This window comes from Somniosus microcephalus, chromosome 25 (genome assembly GCF_052327205.1).
Source record: "Somniosus microcephalus isolate GS21.2 chromosome 25, FLI_Smic_1.0, whole genome shotgun sequence".
In the NCBI taxonomy this organism is placed as follows: Eukaryota; Metazoa; Chordata; class Chondrichthyes; order Squaliformes; family Somniosidae; genus Somniosus; species Somniosus microcephalus.
The window spans coordinates 55,156,617-55,181,780 of record NC_141011.1 but is presented as its reverse complement, the minus strand read 5'-3'; the positions used below and the strand labels follow the sequence as shown (position 1 = coordinate 55,181,780).

Below are 25,164 nucleotides of genomic sequence, written 5' to 3'. Positions count from 1 at the left end.
GTCCGGGGGGGGTGGGGAAAGCTCGGTGGGGTTTGTCCGGGGGGGGGGGGGGGGGAAAGCTCGGTGGGGTTTGTCCGGGGGGGGGGGGAAGCTCGGTGGGGTTGTCCGGGGGGGGGGGGAAAGCTCGGTGGGGTTTGTCCGGGGGGGGGGGAAAAGCTCGGTGGGGTTTGTCCGGGGGGGGGGAAAGCTCGGTGGGGTTTGTCGGGGGGGGAAGCTCGGTGGGGGGATAGCTCGGGGGGGGGGGATAGCTCGGTGGGGTTTGTCGGGGGGTGGAAGCTCGGTGGGGTTTGTCGGGGGGGGAAGTTCGGTGGGGTTTGTCGGGGGGGGAAGGTGGGGGGGGATAGCTCGGTGGGGTTTGTCGGGGGGGGAAGCTCGGTGGGGTTTGTCGGAGGGGGGGAAAAGCTCGGTGGGGTTTGTCGGAGGGGGGGAAAGCTCGGTGGGGTTTGTCGGGGGGGGGGAAGCTCGGTGGGGTTTGTCGGGGGGGGGAAAGCTCGGTGGGGTTTGTCGGGGGGGGGAAAGCTCGGTGGGGTTTGTCGGGGGGGGGAAAGCTCGGTGGGGTTGTCGGGGGGGGGGAAAGCTCGGTGGGGTTTGTCCGGGGGGGGAAAGCTCGGTGGGGTTTGCCGGGGGGGGGGGGAGAAAGCTCGGTGGGGTTTGCCGGGGGGGGGGGGAAAGCTCGGTGGGGTTTGCCGGGGGGGGGGGGAAAGCTCGGTGGGGTTTGTCCGGGGGGGGGGGGGAAAGCTCGGTGGGGTTTGTCCGGGGGGGAAAGCTCGGTGGGGTTTGTCCGGGGGGGGGGGGGGGGAAAGATCGGTGGGGTTTGTCCGGGGGGGGGGGAAAGCTCGGTGGGGTTTGTCCGGGGGGGGGGGGAAAGCTCGGTGGGGTTTGTCGGGGGGGGAAGCTCGGTGGGGGGGATAGCTCGGGGGGGGGGGGATAGCTCGGTGGGGTTTGTCGGGGGGGTGGAAGCTCGGTGGGGTTTGTCGGGGGGGGAAGTTCGGTGGGGTTTGTCGGGGGGGGAAGGTGGGGGGGGATAGCTCGGTGGGGTTTGTCCGGGGGGGGGGGGGGGAAAGCTCGGTGGGGTTTGTCCGGGGGGGGGCGGGGGAAAGCTCGGTGGGGTTTGTCCGGGGGGGGGGGAAAGCTCGGTGGGGTTTGTCCGGGGGGGGGGAAAGCTCGGTGGGGTTTGTCGGGGGGGGAAGCTCGGTGGGGGGGATAGTTCGGGGGGGGGGGAAAGCTCGGTGGGGTTTGTCGGGGGGGGGGGAGAAAGCTCGGTGGGGTTTGTCGGGGGGGGAGAGCTCGGTGGGGTTTGTTTGGGGGGGGGAAAGCTCGGTGGGGTTTGTCCGGGGGGGGGGGGGAAAGCTCGGTGGGGTTTGTCCGGGGGGGGGGGGGGAAAGCTCGGTGGGGTTTGTCCGGGGGGGGGGAAAGCTCGGTGGGGTTTGTCGGGGGGGGAAGCTCGGTGGGGGGGATAGTTCGGGGGGGGGGGATAGCTCGGTGGGGTTTGTCGGGGGGTGGAAGCTCGGTGGGGTTTGTCGGGGGGGGGAAGTTCGGTGGGGTTTGTCGGAGGGGGGGAAAGCTTGGTGGGGTTTGTCGGGGGGGGGGGAAGCTCGGTGGGGTTTGTCGGGGGGGGGGAAAGCTCGGTGGGGTTTGTTGGGGGGGGGAAAGCTCGGTGGGGTTTGTCGGGGGGGGGGAAAGCTCGGTGGGGTTTGTCCGGGGGGGGGGGGGAAAGCTCGGTGGGGTTTGTCCGGGGGGGGGAAAGCTCGGTGGGGTTTGTCCGGGGGGGGGGAAAGCTCGGTGGGGTTTGTCCGGGGGGGGGGAAAGCTCGGTGGGGTTTGTCCGGGGGGGGGGGGTGGGGGGGGAAAGCTCGGTGGGGTTTGTCCGGGGGGGGTGGGGGTGGGGAAAGCTCAGTGGGGTTTGTCCGGGGGGGGGGGGGGAAAGCTCGGTGGGGTTTGTCCGGGGGGGGGGGGGAAAGCTCGGTGGGGTTTGTCCGGGGGGGGGGGAAAAGCTCGGTGGGGTTTGTCCGGGGGGGGGGGAAAAGCTCGGTGGGGTTTGTCCGGGGGGGGGGAAAGCTCGGTGGGGTTTGTCGGGGGGGGAAGCTCGGTGGGGGGGATAGCTCGTGGGGGGGGGGGGGGATAGCTCGGTGGGGTTTGTCGGGGGGTGGAAGCTCGGTGGGGTTTGTCGGGGGGGGAAGTTCGGTGGGGTTTGTCGGGGGGGGAAGGTGGGGGGGGATAGCTCGGTGGGGTTTGTCGGGGGGGGAAGCTCGGTGGGGTTTGTCGGAGGGGGGAAAGGCTCGGTGGGGTTTGTCGGAGGGGGGGAAAGCTCGGTGGGGTTTGTCGGGGGGGGGGAAGCTCGGTGGGGTTTGTCGGGGGGGGGGAAAGCTCGGTGGGGTTTGTCGGGGGGGGGAAAGCTCGGTGGGGTTTGTCGGGGGGGGGAAAAGCTCGGTGGGGTTTGTCGGGGGGGGGGAAGGTTGGTGGGGTTTGTCGCGGAGGGGGGGAAAGCTCGGTGGGGTTTGTCGGGGGGGGACAGCTCGGTGGGGTTTGTCGGGGGGGGGAAGCTCGGTGGGGGAGGAAGCTCGGTGGGGGGGGATAGCTCGGGGGGGGGGGGGATAGCTCGGTGGGGTTTGTCGGGGGGGGGGAAGCTCGGTGGGGTTTGTCGGGGGGGAAGGTGGGGGGAGATAGCTCGGGGCGGGGGGATAGCTCGGTGGGGTTTGTCGGGGGGAAGCTCGGTGGGGTTTGTCGGGGGGGGGAAGCTCGGTGGGGTTTGTCGGAGGGGGGGAAAGCTCGGTGGGGTTTGTCGGAGGGGGGGGAAAGCTCGGTGGGGTTTGTCGGGGAGGGGGAAGCTCGGTGGGGTTTGTCGGTGGGGGGGGAAGCTCTGTGGGGTTTGTCGGGGGGGGGAAGCTCGGTGGGGTTTGTCGGGGGGGAAAGTGGGGGGGATAGCTCGGGGGGGGATAGCTCGGTGGGGTTTGTCGGGGGGGGAAGCTCGGTGGGGTTTGTCGGGGGGGGGGGAAGCTCGGTGGGGTTTGTCGGGGGGGGGAAGCTCGGTGGGGTTTGTTTGGGGGGGAAAGCTCGGTGGGGGGGGGAAGCTCGGTGGGGGGGGAAGCTCGGTGGGGGGGGAAGCTCGGTGGGGGGGGATAGCTCGGTGGGGTTTGTCGGGGGGGAAGCTCGTGGGGTTTGTCGGAGGGGGGAAGCTCGTGGGGTTTGTCGGAGGGGGGAAGCTCAGTGGGGTTTGTCGGGGGGGGAAGGTGGGGGGGGGATTAGTCGGGGGGGGGGTGGGGGGGGATTACTCGGGGGGGGGGGGATAGCTCGGTGGGGTTTGTCGGTGGGGGGGAAGCTCGGTGAGGTTTGTCGGGGGGGGGAAGCTCGGTGGGGGGGAAAGCTCGGTGGGGTTTGTCGGGGGGGGAAGCTCGGTGGGGTTTGTCGGGGGTGGGGTAAGCTCAGTGGGGTTTGTCGGGGGGGGAAAGCTCGTGGGGGGGGGAAGCTCGGTGGGGGGGGGATAGCTCGGTGGGGTTTGTCGGGGGGGAAGCTCGTGGGGTTTGTCGGAGGGGGGAAGCTCGGTGGGGTTTGTCGGGGGGGGGAAGGTGGGGGGGATAGCTCGGTGGGGTTTGTCGGTGGGGGGGAAGCTCGGTGAGGTTTGTCGGGGGTGGGGGGAAGCTCGGTGGGGTTTGTCGGAGGGGGGGAAAGCTCGGTGGGGTTTGTCGGGGGGGGGAAGCTCGGTGGGGTTTGTCGGGGGTGGGGTAAGGTCGGTGGAGTTTGTCGGGGGGGGAAAGCTCGGTGGGGGGGGAAGCTCGGTGGGGGGGTGGATAGTTCGGTGGGGTTTGTCGGGGGGGGAAGCTCGGTGGGGTTTGTCGGGGGGAAGGTGGGGGGGATAGCTCGGTGGGGTTTGTCGGGGGGGGGGGGGAAGCTCGGTGGGGTTTGTTGGGGGGGGGGGAAGCTCGGTGGGGTTTGTCCGGGGGGGGGGGGGGAAGCTCGGTGGGGTTTGGTGGGGGGGATAGCTCGGGGGGGGGGGGATAGCTCGGTGGCGTTTGTGGGGGGGGGAAGCTCGGTGGGGTTTGTCGGGGGAGGGGAAGCTCCGTGGGGTTTGTCGGGGGAGGGGGAAGTTCAGTGGGGTTTGTCGGGGGAGGGGGAAGCTCGGTGGGGTTTGTTGGTGGGGAGGGGGAAAGCTCGGTGGGTTTGTGCGGGGGAGAAGCTCGGTGGGTTTGTGGGGGGGAAAGCTCGGTGGGGTTTGTAGGTGGGGAGGGGGGAAGCTCGGTGGGGTTTGTTGGTGGGGAAGGGGGAAGCTCGGTGGGGTTTGTGTCTCTGGGGCAAGGGGCTCGCTTCAGGTCTCCTGGGCAGCAAAGACTGCGGCGCGAGAGGCTGGAGAACCAGCACCAGCCCTGCCCCAAACCGCGGAGAGTTTGTGGGGGAACCTCACCTTGTTTCTCCAACACTTGTGATGTGAATTGCAGTTTGTTTAGCTTCTGAAACATTGATGTGAAACTACAGGTGGATCTTCTCCCCTTTTTGCCAGAAGGACGATGCCTCTTTTAAAATTCCTGAAAACCTTAACATAGTTATTTTTGTGCAGTCTGCATATTTCAATGGTTTTGGTTTCTGTTGTGACAGGTTTACTGAAAATATCCAAAATATTTGCTTTTAAAGCAAATAAAAATACAATATATACATGTATATTAAAAGAAAGACTTGCATTTAGACAGCACCTTTCACGATGACTGGACATCCCAAAGCACTTTGTAGCCATGAAATACTTTTTGAACTGTTGTCACTGTAATGTCGGAAACGCGGCGGCAAACAGCAACGTGATAATGACCAGATAATCTGTTTTTGTGATGTTGATTGAGGGATAAATATTGGCCCCAGGACACCGGGAGAACTCCCCTGCTCTTCTTCCAAATAGTGCCATGGGATCTTTTACGTCCCCCCGAGAGCAGACGGGGCCTCGGTTTAATGTCTCCTCTGAAAGACAGCACCTCCGACAGTGCAGCACTCCCTCAGCACTGCACTGGGAGTGTCAGCCTGGATTTTAGTGCTCAAGTCTCTGGAGTGGGACTTGAACCCACAACCTTCTGACTCAGGCGAGGATGCTGCCCACTGAGCCACGGCTGGCACACTCTCTATTGTCCGGTCTCTGCTTAGATGACATATTCTTCTTTTCAGTTCCCGAGTAAAAAACAAAAGAATTACATCGGCCCTGAAATTACTCTCGGAGTACGCTGTCATAATCCCTTTGAATTGCCCCACAAGTTCCGGATTTCCGCATGCGCAAAATCCGCAACTTGTGACCCTTCAGCGTACGTGTTGACAGGCCATCCACGGGGGTGCCGGAAAAGCAATTGCTGGCGCAGGGTTGGCTATTTACCCAGTGACTGGCCAGCAATTGCCAACGTAAGTCTTGCGGTTGATGCAAGCAGGGATAAGGGGATATATATCTAAGGCTTAAATAAAACATTTAAAAATCCAAAATTATGCACATACACTTTATTAAATGAGTTTATGCAAATATTGGCCCGGGTTACAGTCTTAATGTTTAAAATTATCAAAAAATAAAATTTTTGATGAGGTTGGTGCAATGAATGAACTTGTGAATAAAATTGCAATTCTGTTAGTTGTATAATTATTTGGGGATTCCATTGCATATCATTAGGCGATTCCCTTCGTAAATGATTGCAATGGAATTCTCCTTTGTCATTGGAGGACTGGGCCCACGTGATCCCAGGGGTGCTTCCGATGTGCCTGGGATCCGTGGGCCATTACGCTGCCCTCCACCTCGAGTATACTGAGACCACAACTCTTCGCAGCCTGGGCACCAGGAGGTACTTTCGGAATTGTTTCTCGGGCCGGAGGTGTATTCCGGAGGTACGTCTCCGACTGCAATTTCTAGGCCATTGAAATCTGTAATTTCACTTCCAGAACACTGATTTTGTGTCCAGTGTCCCAAAATATATTTTTTAGGTGGGTTGGAGCTTAGCGTTGATTATTCAAGGCCAATAATCTTACTTTGGTTTCTGGGTGATACTGTTGAACAAATTATCTCCCTTTCCCTGTGCTGGGGGTCTCTCATAGCACAGATCACTGCCCACTGAGAAGATGGATGAGAGTCCTGTAGCCAGGTCGTTAGCAATGTTGCTTTGAGAGTGGCCACTAGGAGTTGCACAAGTGACTTGTAGTCATCCTCCTTTCCTGTGGGGAAAGTGCTTAGCCTCTGCTTAATTTTATCTGCTGCAGAGGTCAGATCAGGAACTCAATGGCCCTGAAATTAGGATCGGGAGCTTGCCGCGCGTGCAAGCCCCCGATGTGCACTTTTCTGGCGCGCTGACATTTCAACCCTGGCCTGCATTGCATTTCCTCTCACTGGCCCGCTTGAGGTCCTGCCGCGCTGTGCGTGCGTGACCCAGCGGCGTACTTAGTGCGATGAGCCGGCTGGGATCACGTGAGCACAGGGCAACCAATGGGAGGTTGTAAAAGTTCATTCATGAGTTTGATAGTGAGAGCTGTCAAACTCATGAAAACTCCTGGCCCCAAAACACTACTTAAACTAGAAAGAAAATTTAAAAAAACATTGCACTACTTAAATGAACCATAAATAACTGTAAAAAACTATTTTAAACAATAATTTTAAAATTTGAAAAAAATTACTTTATAAAAAATCGGGGCTAAAACTAAACTTACCTTACTGTAAATTCTTTAAAAATAATAAACCTGTGGAATTTTTTTTAATAAATTGTATTAATAGACCACTTACCTGTAAAACTAAGTACTTACGTGTGGTTTTTCAATGCGTAAAAACCGGAGGCCTTTACACATGCGCAACTCTCTAAAAATAGAGGAAATCCAAGTCGCACGCGTTCAGCCTCTTAACCCCTTGGGTCAGAGGAGAGGAAATGCCGGTTTCCCCCGCATGCGCTGTGCATGCTGAAAACCGGCAATTCCTCTGGGCACACGCGTGAGTACCCCGTCCGTACTCCCGCGTTGGGAGAGGAATTACTGGGCCAATGTGTGGGGATCATGGATTCAAAGTGTCAGACAACCATTGCCAGTACACTGCACAACAATGCTTCCCTATTCATAGAATGGTTGCAGCAGGGAAGGCGGCCATTCGGCCCGTCGAGCCCATGCCGGCTCTCTCCAAGTGCATCTCAGCTAGTCCCACTCCCCGCCCTTTCCTCAAAGCCCTGCAATTTTTTTTCTTTCAGGTACTTATCCAATTCCGTTTTGAAAGCCATGATTGAGTCTGCCTCCACGACCCTTTCAGGCAGGGCATTCCAGATCCTAACCACTCGCTGCGTAGAAAAGTTTTTTCTTATGTTGCCTTTAGTTGTTTTGCCAAACTCCTTAAATCTGTGTCCTCTGGTTCTCGATCCTTCTGCCAATGGGAACAGTTTCTCTATCTACTCTGTCCAGACACTTCATGATTTTGAATACCTCTATCAAATCTCCTCTCAATCTTCTCTGCCCCAAGGAGAACAACCGCAGCTTCTCCAGTCTATCCACGTAGCTGAAGTCCCTCATCCCTGGAATCATTCTCATAAATCTTTTCTGCACCCTCTCTAAGGCCATCACATCCTTCCTAAAGAGCGGTGCCCAGAATTGGACACAATACTCCAGTTGAGGCCGAACCAGTGTTTTATACAGGTTCATCATAATTTCCACACTTTTGTACTCTATATCTCTATTCATGAAGCCTAGGATCCCATAAGCTTTTTTAACTGCTTTCTCAACCTGCCCTGCCACCTTCAACGCTTTGTGCACATATACCCCCAGGTCTCTCTGTTCATGCACCCCCTTTAGGATTGTACCCTTTAGTTTATATTGCCTCTCCTCGTTCTTCCTACCAAAATGTATCACTTCGCACTTTTCTGCGTTAAATTTCATCCCATTTGCAACACTTTCTCCTGAGTTCAATGCCAGCACAGACTGTGCCTTCAGTTCCTTCCTCCCCTCCCCCTTTCCCTGCCCCTGCACCTGCACCTGCTTAAAACCCGTTACATCTCCAACTTTTTCCAGTTCTGACAAAGGGTCCCAGACCTGAAACGTTAACTCTGTTTCTCTCTCCACGGATGCTGCCTGGCCTGCTGAGTGTTTCCAGTATTTTCTGTTGTTAGTTCAGATTTCCTGCATCCGCAGTATTTTGCTATTGTGTTCATCTGTCCGTCCATTCCACCAGCCTGTGTCTGTCTTGAAGTCTATCACTATCCTCCTCACTGTTCACTATACTTCCAAGTTTTGTGTCATCTGCAAATTTTGAAATTGTGCCCTGTACACCCATGTGCAAGTCATTAATATATATCAAGAAAAGCAGTGGTCCTAGAACCGACCCCTGGGGAACACCACTGTATACCTTCCTCCAGTCCGAAAAACACCGTTCACCACTACTCTCTGTTTCCTGTCACTTAGCCAATTTCGTATCCAAACTGCCACTGTCCATTTTATTCCATGGGCTTCAACTTTGCTGGCAAGCTTATTATGTGTCACTTTGTCAAAAGCCTTTTGGAAATCCATGTACACCACGTCAACTGCATTGCCCTCATCAACCCTCTCTGTTACCTCATCAAAAAACTCAATCAAGTTGGCTAAACACAATTTGCCTTTAACAAATCCGTGCTGGCTTTCCTTAATTAATCCACACTTGTCCAAGTGACTTAATTTTGTCCCTGATTATTGTTTCCATAAGCGTCCCCACTACCGAGGTTAAATTGACCAGCCTATAGTTGCTGGGTTACTGGTTGCTGCAATTATTTTTTGAAATTTGGCACGGTGGCATAGTGGTTAGCACTGTTGCCTCACAGCGCCAGGGACCCGGGTTCGAATCCAGCCTCGGGCGACTGTCTGTGTGGAGTTTGCACATTCTCCCCGTGTTTGCGTGGGTTTACTCCGGGTGCTCCGGTTTCCTCCCACAGTCCAAAGATGTGTGGGTTAGGTTGATTGGCTATGATAAATTGACCCTTAGTGTTAGGGGGATTAAATACGTGGGGTTACGGGGATAGGGTGGGATATGTGTTGGTGTAGGGGTTATGGGGATCGGGTGGGATATGTGTCGGTGCAGGCTCGATGGGCCGAAATGGCCTCTATCTGCACTGTGTGGTTTCTGTGATTTCTGTGAACTGTAAGTCTGGCTAATTTTATAACTGGTTTAATCTACAATTTGATGTACATAAATAGTGAGGTTATAGCAAATCTGCTGAATGCATAAATTGCGCCTGTTTTATTTCCTAAGTGTGGGTATCTGTTTTCTAATTCACTGATTATTTGCTGTGTTCAGTATAATATTGAATAGATTATAACTAAAGCAAAATACTTCGGATGCTGGAAATCTCAAATAAAAACAGAAAATGCTGGAAACCACTCGGCAGGTCAGGCAGCGTCTGTGGAGCGAGAAACAGAGTTAAAGTTTCAGGTCGATGACCTTTCACATACTTGTAATGCAAGCTGAAAAAGAACTTGTGATAAACTGGGCATTAGACACCTTGTCCAAAGCATTTCGGACCTTTTTAAATGAGAGAAAATAAGACATTTTAATTGAGCAGCCTGGGCTAGATTTGAATGCAATTGCCCAAATTGAAAGGGCAGTGTTTTAACTATAACCCCCCTATCTCCCCCAGCTGTCTATCACTGCATATGCATTGTTAAAATGCTTTTGATTCACTCAATGGTTCGGTTGGTAAATATACCATCCAGTGTGCCTCAGGTTTGATCTCTGCGCTTTGCAGTTAGTTGCTGCAGAGGTGGTACCGTTGGCCTTCGCGCCCCTGAAATAGGGACGTTACAAGATCAACCAGGATTTCTCCTCCTGATCCCTATTCAGTGAGCCTGCTGGAAAGTGTGTGCGGGGGTAGATGTTGGGCGAGCACAGAATCGGCTCGGCTCTGATGGTCCCCATAATCAAATATCCTGCCAACACTCAATCCCTGGGTTTCTACATTTTAGAGTAACGATTGGGGCGACGTACCTAAGAGTGGCAATATCTATGGAACTGTGGTCCAGCATAAATCAGACTGGAGAAAAGAAAAATGAGGGAGAAAAACATCTGATTTGTTTAATATAAATTCTAACAGGACTAGATGCAGGAAGGATGTTCCCGATGGCGGGGGAGTCCAGAACCAGGGGTCACAGTCTAAGGATAAGGGGTAAGCCATTTAGGACAGAGATGAGGAGGAATTTCTTCACCCAGAGAGTGGTGAACCTGTGGAATTCTCTACCACAGAAGGCCAATTTATTAAATATATTCAAGAAGGAATTGGATATATTTCTTAAGGCTAAAGGGATCAAGGGATATGGGGAGAAAGCAGGGACAGGGTACTGAATTTGGATGATCAGCCATGATCGCATTGAATGGTGGAGCAGGCTCGAGGGGCCAAATGGCCTACTCCTGCTCCTATCTTCTATGTTTCTATGTATAATCTACCATTTTGTTATCATCACACAGCCAACTAATTGCATTAAGAAATGATGTCAATACACTATATGGTCCCTACTAATAGAAAAATACACCATTAAAAGTCTAACAGCTTTAAAAGTTTATCTTTTGAAATTGAAGACTATAAGTTATTCAGTGTAGGGATAATTCATTAACTGGCAGTACGATTTCATAAAATTATCCCTCGTATGCTATGAAGAAAATGTGTTCTGTAAAAAAAAAAAAAATGAATTGTATGTAAGGTACTTTACATCTAATGATGCATTTAGTAACACTCTACTCCACACGGAATGTTAATGCATAAATACTATTAACTTATTGCACTTAATTATGGATAGTTTCTGAAGTAATTGCATTTTATTGTATGTACTCTGCAAATAATTGCTTGAATATGGCAGTACAATATTGTGACTGTCAGCAGTTTATGTATGAGCAAATGGAAATTTGCTTTTTTTGCACTCCATATATTTTTTGAAAAGGGCATGTCATTTTTATTATTAGCAATGGAACAGTTACATAAAATGCATGAAACTTTTTATTTCTATCTGTGTTGCAGACACATCAGCTGGGTCAGTATGGAGGGAGAGGTTGTTTATCAGTATGAAAGTGAAGGAGAGGAAGAAGAAAAACTGGATCCAGAACAAGAAGCAGAAAAAAGTAACGATAAGTTGTTATTTCAAATATTTACTTTTCAGAAAAAAGCTTATTGGTGACATTGCCTTACAATGATTGTAAAGATAAGTATATATGAGGGGGCCATTCTGCCCATCTATCTCATCCTTCCACAGGAACCTACAACCCCACCCTCCCTTGCACCAGTCTCACTGACTCAAGTATCCAATTGTCTGAATGTGAACGAATCAAAAGGAGCCCCAGTTGCGAGTCAGGGAGCAAAAACTACCAATGAGGAACAAGTAACCAACACAGACAGAAGGAATCAAATCCCTCAATTAAAAAAAATAAGTATTGTCATGGACCAGCAATTGACATCAACCAACCAAGCAAATTGTTGAAATAGTTTCCAATTTCTTTTGGTGGCCATGTTGTTTCGTAAGCCACCCAACAATGTGCACCTAAAAATAAACATTTAAATAATTGAAACAAATCTTTCAATTTGCCCATAACTTTGCTCATTTTGTGTTTACTTCAAGAAGGTGAATGTCTGAATGGCTTGGGTTTTAGTTCCACTTCCTGACGGCTTCATTGGCTGTAAAGCGTTTTGGGTTGTCTGGTGGTTGTGAAAGGCGCTACATAAATGCAAGTCTGTCTTTTTCTTTAGCTGCTAAATTTTTCCTGAAACATCCGTAATGATATTTCTTGGGCTTTGCACAATACAGGGTCTGTGTCCCTCAATGCATCCTTGGGGGCTTTTGCATTAGTGTGGCCCATCAGTGCTTCTCCAAACCGGTTTGGACATGTGCAACTGAGGACCCAGCTCTCCGCTGCTTTCAGTCTGTGCATGAGCATGTGAGGCCATGCACTTTCTTCTCTCAAATGACTCTGCTATACTTCACCTGCATTTCCCTTTGCAGGTGGTTATAGAACCAATGTCTTCAGGAGGGAAGGGGAGAAAACTGACAGCTATAGGGGGGGGGGGGGAAAGCGGATTAAGATAACGAGAAAAAATTGAAAACTATGCCTACCCTCATTACTGAGAGCGTCATGCACAGATTACATTTTGTTACAAGGCAGGGCAGGGTTCATATGTCATGAACTACAAAAGCAAAGCTTGAAGGCTCACCAATATTGTCTGAACCCTGATATGTGCCACACTTTTCAAATATACTTCAGTCTGGTTGTCATCATAAAATATGGCCGTGCAGTTTCTGGAGGGGGATTTGGGTCTTAGTGGCAGTCATTATGGTGGACATTGGCTGGAGGCTCTCTGTTGAATCATGTGATACAAACTGAAGTGGAATTTATTTCTATAGATTTACAAGGAAATCCCTTTTTAATACTGTAATAGAAACATAGAAGATAGGAGCAGGAGTAGGCCATTCGGCCCCTCGAGCCTGCTCCGCCATTCAATGAGATCATGGCTGATCATCCAAATTCAGTACCCTGTTCCTGCCTTCTCTCCATATCCCTTGATCCCCCGAGCCTTAAGAAATATATCTAACTCCTTCTTGAATATATTTAATGAATTGGCCTCTACTGCCTTCTGTGGCAGAGAATTCCACAGGTTCACCACTCTCTGGATGAAGAAATTCCTCCTCATCTCTGTCCTAAATGGCTTACCCCTTATTCTTAGACTGTGACCCCTGGTTCTGGACTCCCCGACCATCGGGAACATCCTTCCAGCATCTAGTCTGTCTAGTCCTGTTAGAATTTTATAAGTTTCGATGAGATCCCCTCTCATTCTTCTAAACTCCAGTGAGTATAAGCCCAATTGACCCAATCTCTCCTCATACGTCATTCCTGCCATCCCAGGTATCAGCCTGGTGAATCTTCGCTGCACTCCTTCCATGGCAAGAACATCCTTCCTCAGATAAGGCGACCAAAACTGCACACAATACTCAAGGTGTGGTCTCACCAAGGCCCTGTACAACTGCAGCAAGACATCCTTGTTCCTGTACTCAAACCCTCTAGCTACGAAGGCCAACATACCATTTGCCTTTTTAACCGCCTGCTGCACCTGCATGCTTACTTTCAGCGACTGGTGCACAAGGACGCCCAGGTCTCGTTGCACTTCCCCTTCTCCCAATCTATTGCCATTCAGATAATAATCTGCCTTCCTGTTTTTGACACCAAAGTGGATAACCTCGCATTTATCCACGTTATATTGCATCTGCCATGCTTCTGCCCAATCACCCAACCTGTCCAAATCATACTGGAGTTTCTCGGCATCCTCCTCACAGCACACACGCCCACCCAGCTTTATGTCGTCTGCAAACTTGGAGATATTACATCTGCTTCCCTTGTCCAGATCATTAATATATATTGTGAATAGCTGGGATCCAAGGACCGATCCCTGCAGTACCCCACTAGTCACTGCCTGCCACTCGGAAAAAGAGCCGTTTATTCCAACTCTTTGCTTTCTGTCTGCCAACCAGTTCTCTATCCAAGTCAATACCTTGCCCCCAATCCCATGTGCCTTAATTTTACACGCTAATCTCTTATGCGGGACCTTATCGAAAGCCTTTTGAAAATCCAAATACCTGTACACCACATCCACTGGTTCTCCCTTATCTATTTTACCAGTTACATCCTCAAAAATTCCAGTAGATTAGTCAAGCACGATTTACCTTTTGTAAATCCATGTTGACTTTGTCTGATCCGGTCACTTTTTTCCAAGTGCTCTGCTATTACATCCTTTATAATGGACTTTAGCATTTTCCCCACTACCGATGTCAGGCTTACCGGTCTGTAATTCCCCGTTTTCTCTCTACCACCCTTTTTGAACAGTGGGGTAACATTAGCTACCTGCCAATCCATGGGTACTGTTCCAGAGTCTATCGAATTTTGGAAGATGACCAGCAATGCATCTACTATTTCTAGGGCCACTTCCTTAAGTACCCTAGGATGTAGATTATCAGGCCCAGGGGATTTATCGGCCCTCAATCCCATCAATTTCCGTTAATGTAATAATTAGCAGCCACAACATTATTCCAACTAGTTAAAGATATATTGGTACTGGTATGGATGATAGAAAGAAAGAAAGACTTGCATTTATATAGCGCCTTTCACGACCACCAAATGTCTCAAAGCGCTTTACAGCCAATAAAGTACTTTTGAAGTGGAGTCACTGTTGTAATGTAGGAAACGCGGCAGCCAATTTCCGCACAGCAAGGTCCCACAAACAGCAATGTGAAACTGACCAGATAATCTGTTTTTGTTATGTTGGTTGAGGGATAAATATTGGCCCCAGGACACCAGGGATAACTCCCCCTGCTCTTCGTTGAAATAGTGCCACGGGATCTTTTACGTCCACCTGAGAGAGCAGACGGGGCCTCGGTTTAACGTCTCATCCGAAAGTCGTTAAACCGAGGCCCCGTCTGCTCTCAGGTGGACGTAAAAGATCCCACGGCACTATTTTGAAGAAGAGCTGGGGAGTTATCCCCAGCGTCTGATAGTGGAAATAGCGTTGTCTAAAGTATTATCCCATGTGCAACAATTCCAGAAGGTATTCAGAATCAGCAGCTTTCCGTTAATACCTGCTAAATATTGCAAGTAAAAAAAGATCTGGTAGCCTCTCGATAGTCTTGTTAACTGAAAGTGATATTAATCTAAAAAATGAAGGAAGTTATAGTAGAATTTGGGATGCTTGGAATGTCAGTCACTGTCATCCTTTGTTTGTCCATATCTGCACTTGTGTAGCCGGAGCTCATGTTTTATTCCTTTTCTTGATATCCTGGGTTGTACTTTATCATTCCACTATACAGATTAGAATTCTAAATCAGTTCCTGGATATGGTATTTGGGTCCCTTGTTCACAAAAGTACTGAAAAAAAGCAACTCATTACACAGTTGCAGAGAATGCTGGCTCTGCTGTTAAAGTTGCAGTCTGGAAATGGCTGATGTTGTCACAGAAAAGGACACACTATTGAGGCATCTAAAAATGAAACTTCATGCACTCCGTCTGTGAATTCCTTCACCACGACTTGCAGCTGGTTGACCATGATCGAAGCAAGCTCAATAAAACCCTCATCCGTCTCCCTCACTCAAATATATGTTCAATTCTGGGCACCACACTTTAGGAAGGATGTCAAGGCATTGTAGAGGGTGCAGAGGAAGTTTACCAGGATGATGTAATGATATCAGCAAATAGTGATGATATTTATCTGTGTTTGATTACTTATGCCTTACAGCATATTTGTCTGTGTTTTTGATTACTTGTGCCTGACCAGCAGAGGTCATGTGAGAGACAAGCAGTCCAGAGGAGTTTTACTTTCAGTTTCATTCTAGATGCATCACAGCATAGTGTGTTCTGTAAAAAGCTGTAGAAAGTCTTGAACAAGACTTTAGATTAAACAACATTCTCTTTCAGAAATGAGTCTTTATTGAACCCAAAAAGAAATCAAAACATGATGTCAGAAGTGGCTGAAAGAGAGGAAGAAAAAAAAAAACTGAAGTTAAATCAGCTCTCCACAAATTAGCAAGCCAAAAGAGAACATCGTTGCTTACCATTAGAGAATAGCTAACGAAGTGAAAAATGGAAGGTTTACACCCACCGGCGACGCTTCAATTAACAGGTAATGTGGCTGAAAATTGGAGAAGGTTCAAACAATGTTTAGAGTTGTATTTAGCGGCAATCGGAGCTGACAAGAAAAGTAATAAACAGAAATCGTCACTGTTCTTGCATGTCGTGGGTGATGAAGCGCTGGAGGTGTATAATAACTTCACATTCGCTGTTGATGGAGACAAAATGAAGCTAGATAAAATAATGGAACAGTTTGAGGCCTACTGCATACCTAAACACAACGTGACCTTTGAGAGGCACAAATTTTTCACGTGTACAGAAAATCGGCGAGACTATTGATCAGTATGTGACTGAACTGAGAAACCGGAGCAAATCGTGTGAATTTGGGGGACTCACAGACTCGCTGATAAAAGACAGACTGGTGTGTGGTATTCGAGATAATGGTCTAAGGGAAAGACTGCTAAGAGAGCAAGATCTAGACCTGGGAAAAGCCATAGCACTGTGTAGGGTTACAGAGACTGTGAAGTTGCAGGCAAAGGAGCTGTTCAGTGACAGTAGCTGCAACGTGGATGCAGTGAGAAAGAACGGATACAAACCGTTTAACAAAGAGAGCGCCAATGTGAAAAAAGAGACGTGGCCAGCAAACGAAAATGAAAGAGACAATCGGAAGTCATGTAGTCGATGCGGTACACAGCATCCACCAAGAAAGTGTCCAGCATATGGTAAAACATGCAATAGATGCAACAAAAACAACCATTATGCCCGTTGCTGTAAGAACCAAGCGCAACAAAGCAAGGTCCATACAGTAGATGAAAGCGAGATAGAGGAATTCTATGTAGATGTTGTGTCTGAAAACAAAAGAGAAGAAAGAGACTGGATGTTGACACTAAAAGTGAACGACATACACATTCCATTTAAATTGGATACTGGAGCACAAGTTAATGTGATATCAGAGACCGATTTTAAGAGAATTAGACCCAGACCAAAGTTACATGGAATACAAGTGAAAGTGACCGGATACTCAGGTACTGATATACCAGTGAAAGGAAAATGCATTGTCAAAGTAACACACAAGGACAGAGAGCACACGCTAGCATTAATCGTGGTGCCAAAGGATGTGCAAGCCATACTAGGGTTAAAAGCCTGTGAGAGACTGAACCTGGTAAAGAGAGTCCTCGTTGTGGAAAGCGAAGGAGAGACAGTCTATGATGAACTCATGAAAGAGTACAAAGACCTATTTAAGGGTCTAGGCTGCATTCCAGGAGAACACACGATCAGAGTAGATAAAAGTATGACACCGGTCATACATCCATGCAGAAAAGTTCCGTTTGCTCTTCAAAAGCAACTGAAGGCAGAGTTGGACAGGATGGAAAGCCTGAACGTGATTCAGAAGATAGATGAGCCAACTGAGTGGGTGAGTTCCCTTGTCGTAGTGGACAAAAAGAATGGAAAGCTCAGAATTTGCCTGGATCCAAGAGATCTAAACAGAGCAATAAAGAGAGAGCACTTCAAGCTTCCTACACGTGAGGAAATCATGGCACAGTTTGCAAATGCAAAACATTTCAGCAAGTTAGATGCGTCCTCAGGATTTTGGCAGATGAAGCTGGACGAAGCAAGTTCAAGACTGTGCACGTTCAACACTCCATTTGGCAGATACAGATTCCTAAGGTTACCATTTGGCATTGCCTCAGCTCCTGAAGTGTATCACAAGACTATCCATATGATCTATGAGCACCTGGAGGGAGTTGATACATCAATGGATGACATCATAGCATGGGGAACCACGAGAACTGAGCATGACGAGAGACTGAAAAAAGTGCTGGAAGCAACAAGGAAAACAAACCTGAAGCTGAATAGAGAGAAATGCCAGCTCGGGGTGACAGAACTGACATTCGTGGGAGATATCCTTAGCAGTGAGGGCATCAGACCAGATCCCAGAAAGGTGTCCGCCATTGAGAATATGCCAAGGCCACAATGCAAAAAGGACGTGCAGAGGTTTAATGGAATGATCAACTACATGGGTAAATTCATATCCAACCTGTCAGAAAAAATAGCGCCACTGAGAAGACTAACTGAAAAGAACATAGAATGGGAATGGAATCATGAGCATGAGAAGTCATGGAGCGATCTAAAGAAACTGCTCACAGAGGAACCAGTTCTGAGGTTTTATGACCCAGCAAGACCCATCAAGATATCATCAGATGCATCACAGAGTGGGCTCGGTGCCGTTCTTCTGCAACAAAAGACTACTGGCAACCTATTGCATATGCATCGCGCTCAATGACAGACGCGGAGACGCGATATGCTCAAATAGAAAAGGAGCTGCTCAGCATCACATACGCCTGTGAAAGATTTCACCAGTTTGTGGCAGGACAAGCAATCAGTGTAGAGACTGACCATAAGCCCTTGATTGCATTGTTCCAAAAGCCACTGAATAGCTGTCCGCTTAGAATACAAAGAATGATGATCAGGCTGCAACGCTATACACTGAATGTTGCGTACACACCGGGTAAGCTGATGTATACAGCAGACACGTTGTCCAGAGCTGTTGACCCAAGTGAGCCCGCAAACACCACAATGGATGAAAAAGTGAACGCCTACGTGGACATGATCACAAGTGCACTGCCCATAGCAGATGCAAAAATGGAGCTCATAAAGACTGAGACAAACAAAGATGAAACAATGAGACGACTGAGAAAAAGCATCTTGGATGGATGGCCCAACATGAAGCAAGACTGCTCACCTGATATAGCAGAGTACTGGAACTGCAGGGCGGAACTATCAGTGGTCGAAGACATCATCTACAAAGGAAGTAAAATAGTTATCCCAAAGAGTCTGAGAAGAGAGATGCTAAAAAAGATCCATGGAGGACATCTGGGAATCAAAGTGTAAGAAAAGAGCACGAGAGGTGATGTACTGGCCACGAATCAACCAAGATGTGACAAATGAGGTGTCAAACTGCACAATATGCCTGAAATATCGAGCAAGCAATCCGGTAGAACCACTAAAGCCACACCCAGCACCAGACAGACCTTACCAGAAGGTAGACGCTGACCTATTCGTATGTCAAGGGAAGGACTATCTTGTCGTCATAGACTATTACTCCCTGTATCCAGAGGTTTGTAGACTGTACACCACCACTGCAGAAGCTGTGATAAGAAGTATGAAAGCCATATTCTCCAGACATGGCGTGGCAAGCGAGGTCTTCACAGACAACGGACCCCAGTTTAACAATGCAAATTTCCGACACTTTGCCAAAGAGTGGGACTTTGTCCACACAACGTCAAGTCCTCACTATCCACAGTCCAATGGACTAGTGGAAAAATCGGTCCAGACAGTGAAAAGACTGATGTACAAGGCAAAAGACAGTGGAACTGACTTCTACCAAAGCATGCTTGTATACCGCACAACGCCGCTCGAGTGTGGTATGTCACCAGCCCAACTCCTGATGGGACGTCGGCTAAGGTCAAATCTACCCATCCCGGAGAACCTCCTGAAAACAAAAGAGGGGGAGAAAGTGAGGAAGTTCAAGGAGCAACAGAAAGAAAAGCAAAAGTACTACTATGACAGAGGAACACAAAACCTACCTGGACTCCACACTGGTGACCAAGTAAGGTTGAAAGACAAAACAAACACATGGACTCAGAAGGGAGCTGTCCTGAGTGAAGTTCAACCAAGATCATACACCATTCAGACAGATGAGGGTGCTGTTCTGAGAAGAAATCGTCGAGGTCTTCTCATGGGACCAGCCACAGCAGGTCAAGAGACTGATACTGGTGAACAACCTGATCTCACAGCTGAGAACCAATCATCTGAGGCAACAACTCAGATTCAAGGACAATCAATCAGAAAATCCTCAAGACACGTGAAGCCTCCTGAGAGACTCATTGAGCAAATTTAAGGACTATTGTTAAAGAAGGAAGTAATGTTATCTTATTCTTTCTTCAAGTGCTAGTGTATTGACATATTTCATGTGAACACACAAAGCAAGGGTAAAAAAACCTTGATCATGATAATGATAATGTAAGTTCATTAAATGTTGTTAGTTAAAAGTAAAATACTTTTGTTTTAAGAAAGGGAGATGTAATGATATCAGCAAATAGTGATGATATTTGTCTGTGTTTGATTACTTATGCCTTACAGCATATTTGTCTGTGTTTTTGATTACTTGTGCCTGACCAGCAGAGGTCATGTGAGAGACAAGCAGTCCAGAGGAGTTTTACTTTCAGTTTCATTCTAGATGCATCACAGCATAGTGTGTTCTGTAGAAAGTCTTGAACAAGACTTTAGATTAAACAACATTCTCTTTCAGAAATGAGTCTTTATTGAACCCAAAAAGAAATCAAAACAGATGACGCCAGGGATGAGGGACTTCAGTTATGTGGCGAGATTGGAGAAGTTTGGATTGTTCTTCTTGGAGCAAAGAAGGTTAAGGGGAGACCGAATCGAGGTATTCCAAATTCTGAGGGGTTTTGATAGAGCAAGTAGGGAGAAACTGGTTCCTCTGGCAAGTGGGTCGGCAACCAGAGGTGGTAGATTTAAAATAATTGACAAAAGAACTAGAGGAGAAATTGGAAGAAATAATTTCACACAGAGGGTTGTTAAGATCTGGAATGCACTGCCTGAAAGGGTGGTGGAAACGGATTCCATCGGAATTTTCAAAAGGCAATTGGACATGTGCGTGAAAAGGACTAATTTGCAGAGTTATGGGGAAAAAGCTGGGTTGTGCGACTAAATTGGACAGCTCTTTCAAAGAGTTGGCACAGGCGCGTTGGGCCGAATGGCCGCCTCCTGTGCTGTAAGATTCTATGATTCAATATGCATATATAAACACCAGCGATGGGTTATACATGGGTTAGAGGAGAAGGGAAGCCTAGGCCCTGGGTGCAATACTCTTTGTAAGAAGTTTTTGCCATCTGTATAATTAAAAACAATTTAGAAACCACTTTGATTTATTCACTTTCCCTTCAACATAGTAACACATAGATATAAAGGCCTAGAAATTCGGTTGGTAGCGCCAGCGATTAGCGCCTAAAGAGCCCGAGAATTGGGGCGTTACCCAATTTTCGGGCGGGCGCAGTGAATATAGCGCCACCTCCCATATTGAGTATCCTTTTAGTGCCGGCGCTAACTCTTTGCACGCGCCCGCGGGCACAGGCAGATCATGACGTCATTTCAGTGTGCAACGCCTTTTTGGCGCCCCGGACCGGATATTCGGTGGCGCCCGCAACCTTTCCGCCTGGCGCTATTAGTGACAGTTGAATGGAGCGTTCCCAGGCCCTTCTCGGACTCGGGGGACGCTATTTAAAGGGGACAGCACTAGTATAAAAGCTGCAGCCATTTGGGCTGGCCATTCTGATCGTTGCTGGAGAGAGTTGCTGACCTTCTGTTGGACAGTACTTTTCTCATTGAGCCTTTGGAGGCACTGGCAGCTTGAGGGCCCGGCTCCCGAGCTGGTGATGCAGCATCTGAAAGCAGGGAGGTGGAAGAGTGGCTTTAGCAAAAGGACAGCTTGGCAGCAAGGGATGTCAGATTGCGGCAAGGCTATGACATGGGTCCACAGTGAGAAAGCATGCTGGCGGGGGGAACAAGTGGAAGGAGACAGTTGTAAAAGGTGAGAACCTTACCATCGCTGTCGACAATGGGGTCGGCAGCTGCAGTGGTTACAGGACCACTCAGACGTCCTCCAAGAATCTGGTGGACTCTCTCCTCGAGATCCGTGAGAATGACCACTTGTGGAGGTCCTCCACCGGTGCGAAGCTGGTCTTTGCCAATCCTCGCCAGCTTGGACTGCAGGGGAAAGGAGGGGAAGTTATGTTACCTGATGCCCTGAGTGATCATCTCATGCCCCCCATGGTGGAAGAGCCCTTACATGATGCCCTGAGTGATCATCTCATGCCCCCCATGGTGCAAGAGCCCTTACATGACGCCTTGAGTCAAATGTGCATGTGTGTGCCCAGAAAGGGCCATGGGTGCTTGCTGGCAGATGGCCAATGGGGTACAGGCCACCCTGTAGCCATAAAGTCAGGTGCAAATGAAGGGATGCAGAAGTTTGCAGAAACAACACCCACCCTCACGGCCCGAGTGAGGTCGTTGAATTTCTTTCTGCATTGGACAGGGCTCCTGGTCACCATGCTGCTGGAGTTGACCCTCTGGCATACATCCCTCCAAGCTCGTCGGTAGTCCTTATGATTCGGCCTCCTGCCATTGTCTGGGTAGAGAACATTTCGCCGGCGCTCCACTGCAGCCACCAATTGCTCCAGAGCCTCATTGGTGAAGCGCTCTGCTCTCTCTCTCTCCTTCTCCATCTGGTCCAAGTTTTTAGCGCCAGAGAAGGGCCTGCGCCGATTCTGAGGCCTGCAAGTCGCAGAGTGTGGATGCTGAAGCTGACTGACCCACCCCTTTAAGAGCTGGCCGGTGCCTGGAAGTCTCGTGGCCATCGGTAATTGAGAGCACCTGCGCTGCGCCCGTCCGCTCCGATATTGGGTTGCGTCGGAAGTTTAGCGCCTTAGGAGTCCCGTGTAATGCCTGAATTCGCGCCTCAATCACCTTCAGGGGCGATGCAACCCAATATCGCACCAGGTGGCGATAAGTTGCGTCTGGCTATAAACTTTGCGCAGCGCCAGTTCTAACGCTTCAAGCGGGGCTATACCCAATTTCTAGGCCAAAACGTCCTAAAATTAAACTTTGCTGTTGCAGAAACATTTACACAATAGAATTATTTGAGGAGGCATCAGACACTGTTTTTACCATCATCCTCTCCCTGGATATTACCTGGAGGTGCTCATTTTTCAGAATGCTAGCCAGGGTGAAGGGAAGTCAAAAACAAGGCAAGACCTTTGTGCCTAATTTTAAGCTAAGGGTAAAGCCAGAGCCATTGCTTCTATGCCATGCATCTTACACTGGAATTTATCTGGCACAGGGAAATATGTAAATTATTAAATATGTTTTTAAAATTAGTAAAATATAGTAAATAATATTGTCTGATCCTCTGATCATGATACCGGTACTGAGTTTTGTTCTGACAGTTCTTAAGCAACTTTCAACATACCCGATAGTGGGAATTACTCCAATCTCCCATTGCTTCTATTTCCCTTTTTTAGCTCTCAACCGCTCTTGGGGTGGCCATCATTCCTCTTTGCTCCTCTTCCTGTCACCTGGCCATGCCACTACTCATTTCTCCTCTCGGGTACGTTGCCCCCAAACCCTATCCCAACTCCTAACCACTCCTGCCTTCCTCCTAGTTTGTTGCCAACCCAGACGTGAATCCCCCTTGAATAGGCCCACAGCTGCCCTCTGTGTCTCTCACAACAAAGATCTCAACGAGGAACCTGTCACTGTAACCCCAACGGCCCCATCCTTTCCTTTCTTGCCAACCTTTCCGTCCAGCACACCCTGGGCTAACTTCATGAACCTCCTTCTTGTCCCACTTCCCTCATCCACTTCTGTTCCCTTGAACTCCGCCAGTGGGATGAACAATCACCGGCCTTCTCCGCATTTCCCTCTGTTCGCTTGCTATCCATGACTGCATTGTGGATGATTGTTTTGATATCCTGGCTTTGACAGAAACTTGGCTAATGGTTGGCGTATTGGGAGGGGTGAAGAAAAGCTTGGTCAAAGATTTGGGGGTTGTCATGTGGAACCTAAACCTGTGTCTTTGGATGATGTTGCCAAGGGGCATCAAGAAGAAGAAGAAAAAGAAAAAGAAAACCTTGACGTCTCCAGAGGTAATGTGTAATGGTAGGAAGAGAAGCCATTGTTGGAGAATCTGTGCCTATAATTGGATAGGTAAGAAAGGAACCAAGCGAGGGAGGGCAGCCCCACTGAGCTGAACAATGGAGGAGGAGGGTGATGAATGTCAATCGTGTCAAAGGCTGCAGAGACAGAAGTACGAGGACGGATAGTGCACCATAGTCACTGTCATCTCTAACAAGTTCAAAGAGCTCATGGACATCTGTTTAGCTGCCCCTCTCTTGCTTTACCTTCCCATTTTCCATCAAGCCGTATCTTCCCCCCCCAGGTCCTTCCACCTTTGCTCTGAACTGCCATCTCTCTCTAGTTTCTCACCCATGCTCTTTCCGAGATAAGTGACCGAATTGGTTTTGAAAGGATTTAGACCCCACTATTAGCAAGTACTAAACACAGTAATCATAACTGACAGCGACGCACAGCCTTGATCTATTGCCGTAGTTGTTCAACTGCAGTTATTGTTTCTGCACTAAATCTGACCTGCTTTCCTTACCACTTGGATTGTTCTGTTACCAAATGTTATTTTATTACATAAATATTAACAATATATTCCTGCATGAGTACATTTTTTAATTGTTTCTTTGCTGTTGCCAAGGCAGTATTATGACAGACATTTAACACGTTTCCAAATGCGAGATAGAAAATATGACAAAAATCACTGACAAAATATGCCAAATTTAATTTGCAAATGTAAATATTTATTTTACATTTCAATTTCTGAGGAACTATCCATATCTTTTCAAAGATTATATACTTTTATTCATTTGGACATTTTATTGCAGAATTTTGTATGACAGAATACAAAAGGTACAATCAGCTAGTATATTTTCTAATTTAAATATGTATATTTCATCTTTGCAAGAAAGATTTTAGTAATGAACCTTTATCAAGTACTTATTCAAAATATTTCTATTATAGGATGATTGCGAATTAATATATCATCGATACAAAAAAATATCAGTAATTAGCACATGTTGGATTTACATTGGGGCCCTGTGGCAACACATGTGCAAATGACTGTCACAGAATTGTGCACTCGGATTTCTACAGGGCAGATAAGCTAAAGTTGAGCGCTGGTGGATTAACTTTTATTTTGTTACCACGCAAGTGAAAGAAGAATGGAAGAGGAATAACAACAGCAAGTGCTGGAAAAACTCAGGCCAGGCAACATCCGTGGAGTGAGAAATAGAGTCAACGTTTCAGGTCGTATAGTTCTGTAGAAGGGTTTCAACCTGAAACGTTGACTCTATTTCTCTCTCCACGGATGTTGCCTGGCCTGCTGAGTTTTTCCAGCATTTTCTGTTGTTATTTCGGATTTCCAGCGTCTGCAGTATTTTGCTATCGTATTAATGGAAGAGGAATAGTACTTTTGATGGCTTTTCAAAACTAACTTACCACCTTTCATCGGACAGGTATTAATCTTTTGTATTCCCAGATGGCATGAAGGAATGCCTTCAGGGGTATTTACTAAGCTCTCTGAATAGTTTTCAGAACCATCTTGGCCCATTCTACGTAGCCAGACTCCAGTGTGGCATATACTTGAATTTTTAAAAAAATGAAAGATTGTTGTCATTCAACATGTGCGAATGCCTCAGTGGTCACATAAATGCTGTAGTGTCTCAATAAAAGTACTGAAGATACTGTTATGGAAAGCAAAGTGCACTTAAAAGAACAACTTTTGTCACAGTCACTTAAAATTTTCAGTCTGCTGCCTGATAAGTGTTGAAACCTTCTGTTTTTTATTGAAGGAATGCAAGTACAGCTTTGTGAGTTTGATGGGCTAAGCTTGGAAAGTGACGACGAGATTCCAGGTGATGATGACTCTGAAATTACACGGTGAGTTGGTTGCCTCAGTGGACTATTGTGTAAGGCTATCAA

At 48.4% G+C, this 25,164-nt stretch overlaps 1 protein-coding gene across 6 annotated transcripts in view; it reads left to right on the top strand.

Annotated features, from left to right (window-relative positions):
- cfap74 (cilia and flagella associated protein 74) overlaps positions 1-25,164 on the top strand; it is a 306,038-nt gene that overhangs the window by 870 nt on the left and 280,004 nt on the right. For 4 of the 6 annotated variants that reach the window (XR_015073585.1, XM_085967505.1, XM_085967503.1 and 1 more), the window contains exons 2-3: positions 10,955-11,055; positions 25,035-25,122. Coding sequence is in view for 4 of the 6 variants with exons in the window: in XM_085967505.1 (XP_085823631.1) it covers positions 10,974-11,055; positions 25,035-25,122 (170 nt within the window). In the remaining 2 variants the exon portion in view is untranslated. Of the gene's footprint in view, positions 1-10,954; positions 11,056-15,384; positions 15,590-25,034; positions 25,123-25,164 lie in introns of those variants that run through there. The other 2 variants (XM_085967502.1, XM_085967504.1) reach the window with 2 other exon arrangements.